The sequence below is a fragment of the Leucoraja erinacea genome, chromosome 8 (assembly GCF_028641065.1).
Source record: "Leucoraja erinacea ecotype New England chromosome 8, Leri_hhj_1, whole genome shotgun sequence".
Classification (NCBI taxonomy): Eukaryota; Metazoa; Chordata; class Chondrichthyes; order Rajiformes; family Rajidae; genus Leucoraja; species Leucoraja erinaceus.
This window is the reverse complement of record NC_073384.1, coordinates 9,836,197-9,855,736: the sequence shown is the minus strand read 5'-3', so window position 1 is coordinate 9,855,736 and position 19,540 is coordinate 9,836,197. Positions and strand designations below refer to the sequence as shown.

The 19,540-nt window shown below is 42.2% G+C and overlaps 1 protein-coding gene across 1 annotated transcript in view; it reads left to right on the top strand.

Annotated features, from left to right (window-relative positions):
- Window positions 1-19,249, top strand: part of LOC129699298 (shieldin complex subunit 1-like) — a 62,114-nt gene extending 42,865 nt beyond the window's left edge. The window contains exon 4 of the mRNA XM_055638963.1: window positions 16,911-19,249. Within this exon, the coding sequence (XP_055494938.1) occupies window positions 16,911-17,332 (422 nt within the window). The 3' untranslated portion in view covers window positions 17,333-19,249. The remainder of the gene's footprint in view (window positions 1-16,910) is intronic.
- Window positions 19,250-19,540: the final 291 nt, after the last annotated feature.

The following is a 19,540-nucleotide window of genomic DNA, read 5'->3' as shown; positions in this document are numbered from 1 at the left end:
ATGGTTTTCAGACTCCATTACCTTCTTCCCAATGGAAAGTGGCATGCAATCAGGACCAGAATGATGTGGCTCTTAGATGACATTGGCTGCCATTTTGAGGCAGCACCTCTGACATGAGTTGAGCATAATGAGTTTATTGTCAAGTGTACCGAGGTACAGTGAAAAGCTTTTGTTGCGTGCAAATCAGTCAGCGGAACGACAATACTTGATTACAATCGAGCAGTCCACACTGTTACAGATACATGATAAAGGAAATAACGTGAATAATGTTTTTTACAATCGCTTTGACAGTGGGGAGATCAGTAGGTGAAGTGACCAGAGAGAAATGTTGCCCTGTGGCTGATGGGTGAGTAACCAGGAGGGATAGATTTTTGATAATTAGCAGGGGCAAGATGAAGGGAAAAGAATCTGCAGCACATTGTCATCTGGGAAGCACGAGTAGAAAGGGCAGCAAAAGCAGATTCAATACCAACTTTGGAGAAGGAGTTAGAATTACTGAAAAGGAAAATTAGCAAAACCTCAGAAGCAAGATTAATTGAATAGCTGCTTCAAAACTGGCATATCACCTCAATGTAGTTTTGTGCTTCGAAAGTAAGTAATGATTTACAATATCCTGCATTAAGTTAACAATTGCCATTGTTTTAAATGGAGTTTATCCAGCATTAAATAAGTTAACAATCGCCATTGTTTTAAATGGAGGTAATGTGGAGCTTGCGTCTTTTAGGAAGATGGTAATAATTCCAGTGAGGCAAAGCAGATGTAATTTTGGTATTGTAAAACGAAACATATATCACAGAAATGAAAAAGTCCTGGAACTCATGTTCATCTTTAGCACCCTAGATGAACTTTATGCTAACTGAGGTGAAAGTTTAGAGGAAATTCTGGGCTATGGTTCTGTTTGTACATTACCTGAACCAGCTCAGTTTATTATAATGCAGCAATGATTTATACGAATGTGTCTAAACACAAACCACTTTCCGTATCAAACACATTGGAACTGGTGGTGAATCATAAAGCTTAGAAATATGGCACTATATCATTGAAATTTATAAACAAACAGAGATAGAACTTGATTACTTCTTTGTTACTGGCCTTAAAATTAGTCATTCAGAAAATTAGTGTTCATACTCAACCTTTGCTATATCGGAATCTGGAAAGCACAATAGGCTTCAATTAACTGAAGACTATTAACCACCGCCACAATATTTCTTTCTGCTCCGTTTCATGTACTGATTTCCCCATTATTCAAGGAATCTGTAGGAGGTTCTGCCTCAAAATAGCAGCCAATGTCATTAAAGTTGACATAATTAATAAGCAGATTTTCTTCTTCTACATGTTTGTCTTTTGGCTGTGCATAAGTGAAGTTAACGCACATTGTGTAATCATTTTGTTAAGGTGCACACATGGGATCAACCATTTCAAGTCAAATGCTATGACTTAAAGAAAATAAATTATACTGAATCAGCACAAAATACTATTTGGGACATTGCTGTAGATTGAAGTCTTCAGGGAGATTGTAAAAGTCAAACATATAATACCAAAGAAATGTATCAGTAAGATTCTAGGGATGAGGTTGCACATAAGAAAATGGAACTGCAGATGCTGGTTTACATTAAAAAAAAAACATGGTTCTGCAGTTACTTGGCACAGAAGGGAGGCACAGTAGCGTAGCAGTAAAGTTGCTGCCTTACAGCACCAGAGACCCTGGTTCGTTCCTGACTATGCGTGCTGTCAATAGACAATAGACAATAGGTGCAGGAGTAGGCCATTCGGCCCTTCAATCCAGCACTGCCATTCAATGTGATCGTGGCTGATCATCCCCAATCAGTACCCCGTTCGTGCCTTCTCCCATTATCCCCTGACTCCACTATCTTTAAGAGCGCTATCCAGCTCTCTCTTGAAAGTATCTAGAGAACTGGCCTCCACCGCCCTCTGAGGCAGAGAATTCCACAGACTCACAACTCTCTGTGTGAAAAAGTGTTTCCTCATCTCCGTTCTAAATGGCTTACCCCTTATTCTTAAACTGTGGCCCCCGTTTCTTGTCTGTCCGTATAGAGTTTGTACGATATTGTGGAAGTCCAGAACAAGGGGTCACAGTTTAAGGTTCAGGGGGAAATCTTTTAGGACCGAGATGAGAAAAACATTTTTCACACAGAGAGTGGTGAATCTCTGGAATTCTCTGCCACAGAAGGTAGTTGAGGCCAGTTCATTGGCCATATTTAAGAGTGAGTTAGATGTGGCCCTTGTGACTAAAGGGATCAGGAGGTATGGAGAGAAGGCAGGTACAGGATACTGAGTTGGATGATCAGCCATAATCATATTGAATGGCGGTGCAGGCTCGAAGGGCCGAATGGCCTACTCCTGCACCAATTTCCTATGTTTCTATGTTCTCCCTGTGACCGCATGAGTTTTCTCTGGGAACTCCGGTTTCCTCCTACACTCTAAAGAGGTCCACGTTTGTAGCTTAATTGACTTGGTATAATTGTAAATGGTCATTAGTGTGTAGGATAGTGATCGCTGGTCAGCATGAACTTGGTGGGCCGAAGGGCCTGTTTCCGCGCTGTTTCTCTCGATCACTAACTCAGCAGCTCAGGCAGCTTCTCTGACAGTTAATGTTGGTGTTTCTGGTCAAAACTAAACATCAGGTTTTTAAGGATTGTATGTTTACTGACATGCCAAATGTTCAAGGCACTGCCATTGATTGTAATCGTGCAGCAAACGCAATAGGAGTTTATGGCATGCTCCAATGATGCCAGACTAATGATCTGTGGAATTATTTGCCACTGGAGTCTGTAGAGGCCAGTCAATGGATTTTTTAAGGCAGAGATAGATAGATTCTTGATTAGTATGGTGTCAAGGATTATGGGGAGAAGGCAGGAGAATGGGGTTAGGAGGGAGAGATAGATCAGCCATGATTGAATGGCGGAGTAGACTTGATGGGCCGAATGGCCTAATTCTGCTCGTATCACTTATGACATGACAATCAAAGAATGAATATAAATCAGATTTTGTGAAGAATCCACTGTGTATTTTAATTATGGCATTAGCAAATTCTTATATTAACAATGCTAAGAAAACTGAGATCTACATAAAGATTGTCGTAAATCGACACAAAATGCTGGAGTAACTCGGCAGAACAGGCAGCATCCCTGGAGAGAAGGAGTGGGTGACGTTTGAGTCGAGACCCTTCTTCATGTTTTCTCAGACATTCATTTGCACTGAAGTCCATTTGGGACTTGTAAGGTTGCTCTGTGTTTTTGCAATCTAATTTCAAGAGCCATGCATTAAAACCACAAATGTAGTTATATTTTAATTGTGTCTGCATGAGCTGTTGATTGCTCAAGGAACAAAATTCATCCTTGAACAAAATCTAATTATTATTTTTTTTCCTTTATTAAAGACAGCCTGACTTTCCCTTTGCTGTAAATAAAACAAATATACAAGCAATGATTCACTCGTCCCATCAATGAAGGAAACTCATTAAGTAAAATGGCTAGATTTTGAAGTGATATTTCTTTACTATGCCATTTTTCAGAGGTCTATCAGAGATATTGCAGGTTAAATAGTTACAGCACATGTTCTATACGTATTAGTTGACCATCTTTAGAATACAAGAAGCAATATCCAAGTGAACCTGGATTAGTAAATATGTAATAACCGATCTAGAGTCGGCATACATGACCATAATCCCGATCTGAAACCTTACATTCTGTTCTTATTTTTATCCAATCTTTTAATGATATGTTATTGCAAGGAGACAAAGCATTATTCCAAACTAAAGCCTAAACGGAAGCTGCAACTATTTTCCTACAGTTTTTTTTAACATTTTACATTTTGCATTACATGACATTACAAATCATATTGTTGGGATTTAGGTACCTTTATCTTTTCCATTGAGGATTTTATTACTAAAGTACTCAAACTGGATGAGAATGATTCAATTTGAGTCTTTGATCTTTAAGCAGCAATGTTCTAAGTGCAGAAATGAAAGTTAAAAACAATACTGTTATTTAGCTGACTGAATATACCTAGCAGTGTGCAGTATTATTAGACGTGTGCGTATGTTTTCCAGACTGTCCAGCACCAGATTGCCATTTTGTTCACATTGAAAGTTAAAAATAATACCGTTATTTAGCTTACTGAATATACCCAACAGTGCAGCGTGCAGTATTATTAGACTTGTGCCTATGTTTTACAGTCTGTTGTACAGCACCAGATTGCCATCTTGTTCATTGTACACTACAGAATCTACTTGGTTTTCACTTTGTTTTTTGAGGGGAGATTGGGGGGATTTTTAAGTAAAGTGGTGGGTGAGTTGGGAATGGTGAGATGCTTCAAACTGGTGAAACCTATGTTAGGAAGCCTCATGTCAGAATTTGACTTATGTGATAGCAATTTTAAGATTTTGAAAAAGATAGGGAGATAACGTCATCCATGGGTTTGTTGGCTCTAACCTTGATTGTTGCTGGCCTTCTGACACAAGGTCATCCAAAATGGACTGGGCAACATCAGTGGCACAGCTGCCTTACAGCGCCAAAGATCCGGGTCCAATCCTGACCTCGGATACTGACTGTGTGGAGTTTGCACGTTCTCCCTGAGATGGGTTTCCTCCTGGTGCTCCGGTTTCCTCCAACATCCCAAAGGTTTGTAGGTTAATTAACATCTGGTAATTGCCCATAGTGTGTAGAGAGTGGTTGAGAAAGTGGGATAACGTAGAACTAGTGTGAATGGGTAGACACAAAATGCTGCAGTAACTCAGTGGGACAGGCAGCGTGGAGCAGCTGGGCTTGTACACTCTGGAGTCTAGAAGGATGAGAGGGTATCTTATTGAAACATATAAGATTATTAAGGGTTTGGACACGCTAGAGGCAGGAAACATGTTCCCGATGTTGGGGGAGTTCAGAACCAGGGGCCACAGTTTAAGAATAAGGGGTAAGCCATTTAGAACGGAGACAAGGAAGCACTTCTTCACACAGAGAGTTGTGAGTCTGTGGAATTCTCTGCCACAGATGGCGGTGGAGGCCGGTTCTCTGGATACTTTCAAGAGAGAGCTAGATAGGGCTCTTAAAGATAATGGAGTCAAGGGATATTGGGAGAAGGCAGGAATGGGGTCCTGATTTGGGGATGATCAGCCATGATCACATTGAATGGCGGTGCAGGCTCGAAGGGCTGAATGGCCTACTCCTGCACCTATTGTCTATTGTCTATCTTTGGATAGTAGGAATGGATGACATTTTGGGTCGAGACCCTTCGTCAGAGTTTGAACGGGTAATCGATGGTCGGTGTGGACTCAGTGTGCTGAAGGGCCTTTATCCATGCTGTATATTTTAACCTAAACTAAAACGTTGCCAAAGATAGATACGAAAAGCTGGAGTAACTCCGCTGGCACAGGCAGCATCTCTGGAGAGAATGAATGGGTGACATTTCAGGTCGAGTCCCTTCTTCATTGCCAACTATTTTCCTGGTCTAACAAAGCCTCAGTATAAAGTCCAAGTTCTTGATACAAATCTCTTTTATGATGTGTCCTCCCCCAGATCTTTTAACATTGTCAGCCACATGGCTGCCCAAGGAAGCTATGTGACTTCCAATTTTGGCTTCTTGAGTATCCCTCAGTTTAATCTCTCATCTATAGAGTGAATAGTAGGTTTAGCAGATGTGGAGAGGATGTTTCCAGTTGTGGGAGAGTCCAGGGCCAGAGAGCGCAGCGTTGGAATGATGGGACGTACCTTTAGATGGAGATGAGGAGCGATTTCTTCAGCTGAAAGGTGATGAATCTGGGAAATTAATTTCCCACAGACAGCTGTGGAGGCCAAGTCACTGGGTATTTTTAAAGCGGAGATTGATAGGCTCTTGATTAGTATGGGTGTCAAATGTTACGGGGAGAAGATAGGAGAAAGAGGTTGAGAGGGAACAATAGATGAGCTATGATCGAATGGTGGATGAGATTCAATGGGCTGTATGGACAAATTCTGCTTCTAATGTCTGATGGTCTTATTGACAACTAGGCTTTTAGCTGCCAAAGCATTAAGCTCACAAAGTCACTCTCTCCACTACTTACCCTTTCTTTTTATTTCTAAGATACTTTTTAACGCTTCCTCTCTCTTTGACCTTTTTTTACCTGCCGTAATATTAAATGATTCGATGTAAAAAATTGTTTAATAAATCTGCTGTGAATTGCCTTGGAGCATTTTATTATATTAAAAATTTTGGTATGATTAAAACTTGGCCAGGGAATTTAGAGCATCATTTAAAACTTAGAGCAAGGATATTCAGGAAGCAAGACTTCCTTATACATTAAGTTAAGTTTAGTTTAGTGATCCCCACACATTAAAACTATTCTACACACACTAGGGACAATTTGACATTGATACCAAGCCAATTAACCTACAAACCTGTGTGTCTTTGGAATGTGGGAGGATACCAAAGATCTCGGAGACAACCCACCCAGGTCATGGGGAGAACGTACAAACTCTGTACAGACACGCACCTGTGGTCAGGATCGAACCTGGGTCTCTGGAGCTGCACCACCTGCCGCTCATAAGGTGTGGAACCTCCTCCTCTAAAGGCAGTAGCTGAAAGTGCAATAATGATTCAAATCTGATGATGATAGCCACGAGAATGAAAAGATATCTTGCCAATGTGGGTGGATAGATATAATTTACAAATTAACCATGACCTCAATGAATGGAGGAAGGCCCACAGAGGAATGGATATCTTGAACATCTTCCTCTGGGAGAAATCTAATTCCAGTGCTGCACATCTCTGATCAAGTTGAATAATTATAATGCCACTCCAAGGAATTTACCATGATTATTGTTTATTTTAATCAAAAGACATTATGCTTTCAATATTGGTATATACGACTGCTCCATTGAAATTAGTTTATTAAAACATACCTCCATGAGAAAAAAACTAAATATTTAGCTTGAAATATTCAGCTTTCCCAGCTCACTCCTAATTCATGCCTCACTGAATAGAGCCTAACAGTGCCTACCTTATGTCAGTGTATTCCTCTGAGTCAGTAGATTGTGTGTTCAACCCTTATTCCAGGACCATATTGTGGATTGAGATTTCATTTCAGCATTGAAATGCAATCTTTCTGTTTAATTGTTACACCATGGCTCCACTTTCCCACAAAGCATGAGAAAAATCTATTTGATTTTTGAGTGGAGATTTTTCATAGCTTCTGACAAACATTTATTCTTGGACCACACTGTCATCCCGGTGAGTTTCATTGTCTGTATAACTCGTTAACACCTAGCCCACAGCCAACAATATACCCGTTTCCTTGATCATCGTTACTTTTTTGCATATCTTTCATTCATTTGTCCTAACATAGAAACATAGAAATTAGGTGCAGGAGTAGGCCATTCGGCCCTTCGAGCCTGCACCGCCATTTAATATGATCATGGCTGATCATCCAACTCAGTATCCCGTACCTGCCTTCTCTCCATACCCTCTGATCCCCTTGGCCACAAGGGCCACATCTAACTCCCTCTTAAATATAGCCAATGAACTGGCCTCAACTACCCTCTGTGGCAGAGAGTTCCAGAGATTCACCACTCTCTGTGTGAAAAAAGTTTCTCCTCATCTCGGTTTTAAAGGATTTCCCCCTATATCACTCTAGATCACCGTCTATAACTCTTGTTTCCCTTTCCCCTGATTCAGTCTAAAGAAGGGTCTCGGCCCGAAACATCACCTGTTCCTTTTCTCCACAGATGCTGCCTGACCCAACTTTTAGTGTCTATCTTCGGTTTAAACCAGCATCTGCAGTTTCTTCCTACATAAAATCTATCTATTTATTTCATTACTACCCGAGGGACCTAAATGCTCTATTTTGCATTGATTGCAATAGAGTTAAGAAATGCATTTGAATAAATTCAGTCAGATGAAGCAGACTATTTTTTTAATTATATGAAACTCAGCTTTGCTAATTAATTATGTCATTTCAGTTCCCACACCAATTCCATTCTGCTGTATTAAACAACGCTGTCAGCTCTGTGGTGTGCTTTTGTGCCCTCTCAGGAGAAAATTGTTTAATTGGGTGATGCTTTTAGGCATCGTGCAGTACACGTTCACATTCAGATCTGCGGAACTATCTGTGAACGAAGAGGGACCTGGAAGGAGGCCGCCGAGAAGGAGAGGGACCTGGCGAGACGGGCCGCTGCTTCTCAACAACTCCCCACACATTAGCAGCAATTTACAGAGTCCAACTCACCTTCAAACCTGCACATCTTTTGGATGTAAGAGGAAACTGGAGCATGCGGAGGAGACCCTCAGGGGGAACGTGCAAACTCCACACAAACAGCACCTGAGGTCAGGATTGAACTCCAAACTCTGGCGCTGTGAGGTAACAGCTATGCTGCTGCACCGCCCTATTTCCGAGTTTCTTTCTTTATTTTTTCTTTCCATTCGCTCTTTTGCTCTGATAGAGTTCATGAATAGAGGTTAGACAGAAACAGCTGGAGTAACTCAGCGGGTCAAGCAGCATCTCTGGAGAAAAGGAATAGGTGACGATTCGGGTCGAGACCCTTCTTTAGACAGTCCCAGCCTGAGCTGTTGAGTTAGTCCGGCTTTCTGTGTCTATCCTGGGGGTATATTAGTATCTGCAGTTCCTTTCTACACATCATGAATAGAGGTGTCTGTTTTAGGAATCTGGTGTTGGTGTGAAAATAATGTGATTGCAGTCGAGCTGATTGAGCCACCATGCCAGGACTTTGGCCAGGGAAAAGACACTGATAGTTATGGTGCTTGCTCTATGTACCTCAGGTCTCAGAAACAGGTAGTGAGCAAAGGACCAAAACATCATTAAATCCAACTGAAGAACTGTCCCGAGTCTAAATAATTCCTATCTATGTCTTCCAGAAGTTGCTGCCTGACCCGAGATACTCTCATAGGAGCAGCACAGTGGCTCCGTGGTAGGGTTGCTGCCTTACAGCACCAGGGACCCGGTTTCGATCCTGACTCAGGTGCTATCTGTGCAGGGTGTGTACGTTCTTCCTGTGACCACCTGGGTTTTCTCTGGGTGCTCCCACACTCCAAAGACGTACAGGTGTATAGGTTAGTTGGCTTCATAAAATTGTAAATTGTTCACAGCAGGCAGTGAAGAAAGCTAATGGAATGTTGGCCTTCATAACAAGAGGATTTCAGTATAGGAGTAAAGAGGTTCTTCTGCAGTTGTATAGGGCTCTGGTGAGACCACATCTGGAGTATTGTGTACAGTTTTGGTCTCCTAATTTGAGGAAGGACATCCTTGTGATTGAGGCAATGCAGCGTAGGTTCACGAGATTGATCCCTGGGATGGCGGGACTGTCACATGAGGAAAGATTGAAAAGACTGGGTACACAAAAAAGCTGGAGAAACTCAGCGGGTGCAGCAGCATCCATGGAGCGAAGGAAATAGGCAACGTTTCGGGACAAAACCCTTCTTCAGACTGATCGGGGTGGGGAGGCTGGGAGAAGAAAGGAAAAAGGAGGAGGAGCCCGAAGGGTGGGGGATGGGAGGAGACAGCAGGGGGACTGAGGAAGGGGAGGAGACAGCAAGGGCTAACAAAATTGGGAGAATTCAATGTTCATGCCCCCAGGATGCAGACTCCCCAAGGTGAGGTGAGGTGCTGTTCCTCCAATCTCCGGTGTTGCTCGCTCTGGCCATGGAGGAGACCCAGGACAGAGAGGTCGGATTCGGAGTGGGAGGGGGAGTTGAAGTGCTGAGCCACCGGGAGGTCAGGTTGGTGAAAAGACTAGGCTTATATTCACTGTATTCACTGGAGTTTAGAAGGATGAGGGGGATCTTATAGAAACATATAAAATTATAAAAGGACTGGACAAGCTAGATGCAGGAAAAATGTTCCCAATATTGGGCGAGTCCAGAACCAGGGGACACACAGGGGTCATTTGAGACTGAGGTGAGAAAAAACGTTTTCACTCAGCGAGTTGTGAATTTATGGAATTCCCTGCCACAGAGGGCAGTGGAGGCCAAGTCACTGGATGGATTTAAGTGAGTGATAGAGCTCTGGGGGCTAGTAAAGGGATATGGGGAGAAGGCAGGCACGGGTTATTGATGGGGGACGGTCAGCCATGATTACAGTGGGTGGCGATGTTGACTCGAAGGGCCGAATGGCCTCCTCCTGTACCTATTTTCTATGTTTCTGTCCCTAGTGTGTAGGATAGTGTTCGTGTATGGGGTGATCGGTGGTCGGCGTGGATCGGTGGACCAAAAGACCTGTTTCCGCGCTGTATCTCTAAAATCTAAAGTCTACTCAGGCACCTTGTGTGTTTTTTTTTGTAAACCAGCATCTGCAGTTCCTTGTGTCAACATTGAAACCGTGAGTAGTTTTTACCAGATCAGAATCAGTAGCTATGACATTTGAACAACTTTTGCTGCTTATTTGAAGTTATAATATCTACTCTGCCTTTCTTCGGTGCAGGGATCTGAAAGATGTTGATTTAGTTTATTCCTTCGATGTGCATCTGCAGCCAATTTGCGGTGAAGAGAGAAAAAAACAAATGTGACGGGGGACTGCACTCATTCTTAAATATGTGCTCCAGATTGCCAGATTGAATTTGGTTCGATTACAAACAAAGAACTATTTATTTCTTGCAAGCTAAAACTTCTAATAATTTTTGGGCAGCCTCAAGATAAAGAACACATTTGCCTTGTCACAGAGTTCTCTTTGCGCAAAATAAAAGCCATTCCTCTTGACAGAATGAAATATTAATGCAGCTCTGATTCCCCCAGTGTATTGTGCATAATTCATTGCTTCTCAGTTTTCAAGGTTCAGACTGTGAATAATATGTGTACAGTGCTCATATTATGGTTCGGTCCTGATCATTGTACTGAGGCTGTGTGCTTTTCCGTTGTTAATTATTTTGATGCTAGAGCATAATCTAAGTGCCGTTGTATTATTTGAGGCATGCTAAGTCTGTCATTGTGCCTGTTTTTCCATGGAACAAGTTGCCCAGTGCAGTCATATGTTTCTGAAACACTGCAGAAAAAGATGAGCGTAGTTTAGATATAATTACTGCCTCTAACAAGTTGGTTTCAAAGTGATGCTAAAGTTCAGATGTAGCTGAATATTAATCATGGCATGATCAAGGATAAAAGACACAAAGCGTGGGGAATGATAAATGATAATCTCTCCCTCCCTCACTTACTTGAAAGAAATAATTGTATATGCAATGGACCTCCTCTGCATTCTGTCATTCAGACATTTGCATTATTCTGCATTATTTTCAGAATGTTGGGTATCATAAGAGATAGGAGCAGAAATAGGCCATTCAGCCCATCGAGTCTGCTGTGCCATTCGATCATGGCTGATCTGTCATTTTCCCACTCAATCCCATTCAACTGCCTTCTCCCCGTAACTTTTGACACCCTTTACTAATCAAGAACATGTCAATCTCCACTTTAAAAATACCTAATGACTTGACCTCCACCACTGTCCATGGCAATAAATTCCACAGATTCACCATCCCCTGGCTAAAGCAATTCCCCATCATCTCCATTCTAAATATATGTCCTTTTATTCTGAGGCTGTCCCCTCAGGTCCTAGACTCTCCCTCCAATGGAAACGTGGGGCGGCACAGTGGTAGAGTTGCTGGTTTATAATGCCAGAGACCTAGGTTCAATCCTGGCTACGGGTGCTGTCTGTATGGAGTTTGTAAATTCTCCCTGTGACCATGTGGGTTTTCTCTGGGTGCTCCTCCTACACTTCAAAGATGTACGGGTTTGTCAGTTAATTGGCTTCTGGAAATTGTTCGTAGTGTACGGATGACCATTGATCGGCGCGGACTCGATGGGCCGAAGGGCCTGTTTCCATGCTGTCTCTCTAAACTAATCAAACTAAACAAAAATAAAATAAATTAATCCTCACCACACCCATTCTATCGAGGGCATAGAAAATGTTCATCTACTGAAGCAATTCTGAAGCATATTCTAAAGCATAATCTAATAACATGGAATAAAATAGAGACACAAAAGACTGCTGATGCTGTAATCTGGAGCAATAAAGGTCATAAAGTGATAGGGGTAGAATTAGGCCATTCGGCCTATCAAGTCTACTCCGCCATTCAATCATGGCTGATCTATCACCCCCTCCTAACCCCATTCTCCTGCCCTCTCCCCATAACCTCTGACACCCGCACTAATCAAATCAAGGAATGGATGGAAGTACTCAACAGATCAAACAGCATCTATGGAGGCTCGGGATAGTTGCCATTTTGGGTCAAGACTCTGCATCAGGGTGGAAATATCCGAGGTGGAAATATTCAGCAATTTTAGGAGTATCTGTGGAGAGTGAAACAGAGATAATGCGTCAGGGCATTGCTCTATCATTAGACCTGCTCCTTTGTTTAACATTGCACTTTAAGTTCACTACCCATCTCCCCAAATGCATCTCCACTGGCAACTGACCAAACATATGGTCCTTATCATTGCTGTTTTTGAACAATCAACCTAGAAAGCTGATAATCGGTTTCTCCCATATCTTTGTCGGCAGTCAGAACCTTTTTCCCAGGATGGAAAAATCTAATACTAGAGGGAATAGTTTTAAGATGAGAGGAGCAAGTTGAAGGGAGCTGTGAGGGGCAAGTTTTTTTTAACTTGGAGGATGTTGTAATTGTAATTGTAATTGTAAATCTTTATTGTCATTTCCTGAGTATTCGCATACTCAGAGGAAACAAAAAAACGTTTCTCAACCAGTGTCCGTTCAGTTTTCGTTACAAAATAAATAGCAATTAAAATTAAAATACAGTCATGAACAATTTAACCCTCTAATCACATTCAATAACATTCAACAGCCGTTCCGACCGGCAGCGGCACAACAGTGGCTCTGCTGCAGTGTGGGGGGTTTGTGCGCGATACTTGGCAGGGGGGAAAGTTCATTTAACAGTCTTATAGCCTGTGGGAAGAAGCTGAGGAGCATCCTGCTGGTTTTGCAGCTGATGCTCCTGTACCTCTTCCCAGATGGGAGGATGGTGAAAAAGTCATGTGATGGGTGGTAAGGGTCTTTGATGATGGAGATGGCTCTGTTGATGCATCGCTTCTTGTATATGTCCAGCAGGAAGGGTAGTGGAGCACCAATAATCCTGCTTGCGGTCCTCACTATCCTGTCCAGTTGGTGCCGTTCGTACGCCTTGCAGCTCCCGAACCAGGAAGTGATGCCGTATGTCAGTGTGCTCTCGACAGTCCCCCTGTAAAAAGTCCGTAGATGTGTGGTGGGGAGGCCTGCTTTCCGTAGTCTTCGGAGGGGGTGAAGTCGCTGCTGGGCTCTCTTGACCAGAGCTGTGGTGTTGGCCGTGGACGTCAGGTCATCAGACAGGTGTAGTCCCAAGAACTTCATGCTGCTGACCCTTTCCACATCAGCTCCGTCGATGTGCAGAGGTGCATGGTGATGTTTCCCCGCCCTCCTGAAGTCAACCACCATCTCCTTAGTTTTTCCCACGTTAAGAATGAGGTTGTGGGATTTGCACCAACCTGTGAGCAGCTCCACCTCCATCCTGTACGCCGATTCATCGTTGTCACTGATGAGACCCACTACTGTTGTGTCATCAGCGAACTTGCTGATGAAGTTGTTATTGAGTCTGGCAGTACAGTCGTGTGTCAGCAGACTAAACAGAAGGGGGCTTAGGACACAGCCTTGGGGTGAGCCAGTGCTCACGGCTATGGTTTTTGATCGTACTGGCATGGATAGTAGTGGAGGCAGATGTAATAGTGATGTCTCAGAGACTTTTGGATACGTACATAGATATGCAGGGAATAGAGGGATATGGATTATATGCAGGTAGCTGAGAGAACTTTATAGCATCGTTTTTCGGTACAGACATTGTGGGCCGAAGGGCCCGTTCTTGTGCTGTACTGCTCCATGTTCTACACTGCCGGTAAGATATGATCACATAATTAATGATTTTATACCCGTGCTTTTTTTCATCTTATGGTCTGTGAGTAGAAACATTGGGCAACAGTATGCATCCTCCCCTGTTGACCAATGTACAGTCAATAATTCACATTGTTTTTATGATGCACTTGGTTGTCATTTATGCTGTTAAAGTCCACCCTCACAAAGTGGATGGAGTAATCTATATTTAACAATATAAGAAACTGAACAACGATTAGGACACTCATCCCTCAAGCCCGCTCTGCCGTTCAGTCTCACGGCCGATCCCAGTTCTAGGGTCTGGTTTGCTACCATCTCCCTCAATAGCTTTCGAACTCTCCTTCTCAATTCGAACATACTCCATATGCAGTGGAGAATTCCAAATAGTATCAACCCTCTGAATAAATAAATTTCTCTTCATTTCAGTCTCAAGAGGCTGACTTCTTATCTTCAGATATTATCCCTTAGGTCCAGTCTCTCCATCCTAATGAACCAGTTTCACAGCATTTAGCCTGCCAATTTCATAAAGAAGCATAGAAAAATAGGTGCAGGAGTGGGCCATTCGGCCCTTTGAGCCAGCACTGCCATTCAATATGATCATGGCTGATCATCTAAATTTAGCACCCTGTTCTTGATTTCCCCCCGCATCCCTTGATTCCTTTCTTTCGCCCTAAGAGCTAAATCTAACTAAATCTAAATCACCCACATCTACATTCCTACATTTTTATTGAGACACACTCTTGTTTATTCCATTGTATATAGTCCCATCCTCATTTAGTAAATCTCCATAAACATAAACATAAAACATAAACTGCAAATGATTAAACATTTATACTGGTCCATAAATAGGACAGGTTTAGAGGGATATGTGTGCCTGGGTCCTGGACTTTCTCACCGCCAGGCCCCAGGTAGTCAAGATGGGAGGGAATACATCAAGGTCCCTCACCCTGAGCACAGGATCGCCCCAGGGTTGCGTCCTCAGCACCCTATTGTACTCCCTGTACACACATGACTGTGTGGCTAGGTTCAGCTCCAACTCAATAATTAAGTTTGCTGATGACACTGTGGTGGTGGGCCTGATCTCAGACAACGATGAGAAGGCCTACCGGGAGGAGGTGGCTGATCTAGCACTCTGGTGCCAGGACAACAGCCTCCTCTTGAACATCAAAAAAACTAAGGAGCTGATCGTGGACTTTAGGAGGGCACATCATCCGAGGACGTACACTCCATTGAGGATAAATGGGGATCCTGTGGATAGGGTGAGCTGTTTTAAATATCTGGGAGTCCACATCTCTGAGGATATGACATGGACATCACACGCCGCAGCACTCGTGAGTAAGGCAAGGCAGCGCCTTTACCACCTCAGGCAATTGAGGAAATTCAGAGTGTCTCCGAGGATCCTCCAGTGCTTCTACTCAGCGGCTGTGGAAAGCATCTTGTCCGGAAATATTACCATCTGGTTTGGGAATTGCTCTGCCCAGGACAAGAAGGCTCTGCAGAGAGTAGTGCGTTCGGCCGAACGCACTATGGGAACTTCACTCGCCCCCCTGCAGGAACTATACATCAGGAGGTGCAACTCCAGAGCCAATAAAATCATGGGAGACCCCTTCCACCCCTGCAACGGACTGTTCCAGCTGCTACGGTCAGGCAAACGCCTCCGTTGCCATACGGTGAGAACGGAGAGGTTGAGAAGGAGTTTCTTCCCAGAGGCCATTCGGACTGTAAACTCCTATCTCACCAGGGACTAACTTTACTGAACGTTTTTTCTTCCAATATTTAATATGTAAAAGAATATGTGTGTGTGTTTATGATTGTGTTTATAGTTTGTTTGTTTGTTTGCCTTTTTGCACAAAGTCCGCGAGCATTGCCACTTTTCATTTCACTGCACATCTCGTATGTGTATGTGACGAATAAACTTGACTTGACTTGATATGGGCCAAATGCAGGCAAGTGGGACTAGTGTAGATGGGACATGTTGGTTAGTGTGGGCAAGTTGCGCTGAAGGGACTGTTTCCACACTGTATGACTACACTAAACCAACAATTAATTCTTATTAATTAGGATCATTTCATTAATTAAAAAAATGAGAACAAGAATGTAGTGTCAAATGGCATATTAAATGTCTATTTAGGCTTGATAGAAACACCAAGGGCATTTCATATTGACATCTACCACAGAGTAAAGTATTTTCATTTTTCTGTCCAGATGTATTAAATTTATAATGTAATTTGTACAGGATTATTTCAACAAATTCCGTCAATGAATCTAAGATTATTTTACATGAACAAAATAAGAAGTGAAGTTGATGATTATAATGTGAAGTTAGCTTTTACATGTTCATACTATGATTTTAAAGCGAGAATTAAACTTTTTTGTAACGAGAATTTGACATGCTGTTCAAACCAAGAAAAAACAAAAATAAAAAAGGGCGGAGTGGTAGATTTATTGCCTTACAGCGTCAGAGACTCGGGTTCGATCCTTACCACAGGTGCTTGTCTGTACGGAGTTTGTACGTTCTCCCGTGACCTGCGTGGGTTTTCTCCGGGAACACCGGTTTCCACCCACACTCCAAAGACGTACAGGTTTGTAGGTTAATTGGCTTGGTATAATTGTAAATTGTCCCTAATATGTGTAGCATAGCGTCAGTGTGCGGTGATCGCAGTTTGGTGAAGACTCGGTGGGCCTGTTTCCATGCTGTATCTCTAAACTAAACTAAACTAAATTAAACTAAACTAAAGTAAAGTAAAATAATCCACTCCACATCAGCTCTATCTTGGCTATGGAAACAGTTTCCATGCTCTGAAGCAATTTCCAAAGCATATTTTTCTGTCCAGGTGTATTCCATTTATGAAGAAATTTGTAGAGGTTTTTTCAACAAATTATAGCAATGAATCTAAGATGATTTTACTTGAATGAAATGAAAAAGCGAAGTTGATGTTTATAATGTGAAGTTAGCTTTTGCATGTTCATACTGCGATTTTAACTTATGAAGGCGAGAATGAAAATTAAAACTGTTAACTAGTAATGTCTTCTGCAGATTCAGACCAACCAAATTGTGAAGAGGGCACTGCCTCAGTTGAAGATGCAGAGTTGCAGCATGGCAATGAAGATAACCAGCAATGTATTGGCATCACACAAATGATGGAAGATTTTTTTAAGGACGCAGAACAACAAAAGTCTTTGGAGTCTAACCCTCTCTCGGAGAAAATTGCACATCTGTTGACCTCGAGAATTTCACAATTGAAACAAGAGCCGGGTGGCCAGTATCTCCTTCGAAGCTTTCAAATGGCGTTGGTCCTGTTTCACACACGCGGTCCTGACATTTTCAAGCAAGGTAATGTTACCAATGAGCATTTCTGCTCCTCGGTCAATTTTGGTCGTCATTCCGCCGAATTCCACCCTTTGCCAGGACTCTCACAGGACGTTGTCAGTTTTATACAACAGGAGATTTCAAAGTGAAGAACTACGCACGGTTTAAACACCGGCCAGATGCAGAAATCCAACTTTTATTAGGAGAAGATTGACACAAAAAGCTGGAGTAACTCAGTGGGACAGACAGCATCTCTGGAGAAAAGGAATGGGTGATGTTTCGGGTTGAGACCCTTCTTCACAACTTTTGTAATAAAGTTATCAGTTGTTGCTTCGCCAATTTGATAGAGATTTTTGATTTTGACAACTTTTCCAAGAGGATTGATGATGGTAGTCCAGTAGATGTTCTCTCTACGGACGTTACCAAGGCTTTGCACAAGGTTCCACAAGGTCAAGCAGGAGAGGTTTGGAGGTTAGGTTACCTGAGATCCAGGGTTAGCATTATCTACTTGTATTCCCATTAATCTAACAGAAGAGAGCTTAAATATTTGGCTCTACTACAAACAAGTGTGGTATCAAGACTTACATTTTATATTATTTGACTAATTTCATTGAAAAACATCTGAAATCATTAGTATGGATACGTTAGAGGTTATGGAGAAGGCAGGAGAATGGGGTTAAGAGGAAAAGATAGATCAGCCACGATTGAATGGCGGAGTAGACTTGATAGGCCGAATAGCCTAATTCTGCTCCTATCACTTATGAATGTATCAATCGCCATTTTGTGAGTTTATCCTAACTGCAATTTGAATGATTCATGAGAAGAAACAAGGAACTGCAGATGCTGGTTTACAAAAAAAAAGACAAAGTGCTTGAGTAACTCTGTGGGTCATGCAGCGTCTCTGGAGAACATGGATAGATGACATTTTGGGTTGGGACCCTTCTTCAGACGTATTTGTGACTTTGTTTTGTAACTGTGGAACAATTGCTATGAAAATGGAAGCCCATTTCTTTGATTGCACAGTTACCTTTTCAATAAAACAAGCAAAACCGGATCTGCTAGTTAATGAATGTGGCAACTGGAGTGAAAGGTCGGATCCACCAACAATAATGATAATCAGTTGGCCATTTGTAAGTGGAAAGTGCAACAAGGTATAAGATTTCCATTGAACTGGAATTCCATGCATTATCCAAAATTAGTGGACATTTGTTGTACTTATAATATTGTTGAAGAAAATACAGTGCTTAATCTATTAATAGATGTGTTAACCATGCTTGGAAATATGAAGCAAAGTTGGATTATGAAAATTTGGGTATCAACCAAGTTCTTTTTTAATCATATGCTATTGTATCAAAGAACATGGATGCTCCTTTTTTTGCTTTTATTAATATTGATGAGAAGGGAAGAAATTGCAGGGGCTCTGACAGAGATACTTTCATCATCTTCAGTCCCTGGAAAGGTATTGGAAAATTGGAGGGTGGCTAATGTGTCCACTGAGTCCATGGCGACGATCGATGATCCTTTCACACAGTAACGTTATCCCACATCGCATCCACTCCCTACACACTCAGAGGGCAATTTACAGAGGAAAATTAACCTACAAACTCACACTTGTTTGAGATGTGGGAGGAACAGCCCCATTTTCACATCCATTATATCCTGCTGTTCCTGTGCTGACAAAATTAAAAATTCCCTGCAGTAGAACCATTCATCGAGATGTCCAAAGGCAATACAATTGATAGCTTTATTCCTTCTCCGTCTCAGTCGAGGCGCCTCTCGTCTCTCTCCTAATTAGCACAGCTAAAGATTTAAAACATGGCACGGTGCAATGAGAGCTACTAAATCCATATTCTACCACAGTGAGTTGAAGCTTCAATCGCCACGGGCCCTGGCACCAGATCTGGAAGATAAACTAACAACAGGCCGTGTGTCTTGAGTAAAACATTGTAAAACATGGAATATTGTTCTCAATCCAGCTGCAAAGATGTATGTATAATGCTTGTTTTGATTTTCTTTTACGGGGTTGTAAATCTTGCACCCATAATTAAAAATGAAGTGCTGAAGTTTTTATGCCTTGGTTCTTGAATTTGTTATGCCTTGGTTCTTAAATAGCCCATCTAAGTCACGCTGCCACACATGGCCATGGGTGAAGTCATAAGTACTCCATTGATGTCTTCTTAACCCTTTTCCTTCCTTATACAATCCTCTGAATGGAATCTATCGCTGGTGACATTTCTTATTTTCTTACTTGGTGTCATTGAGAATGCGGATTTTCCATTTGGGTAGCTTACAACCTCACTTCTGCTTGGGTAGTTTATAACCCAACAGTATGAACAGTCTGAAGAAGGGTCTCGACC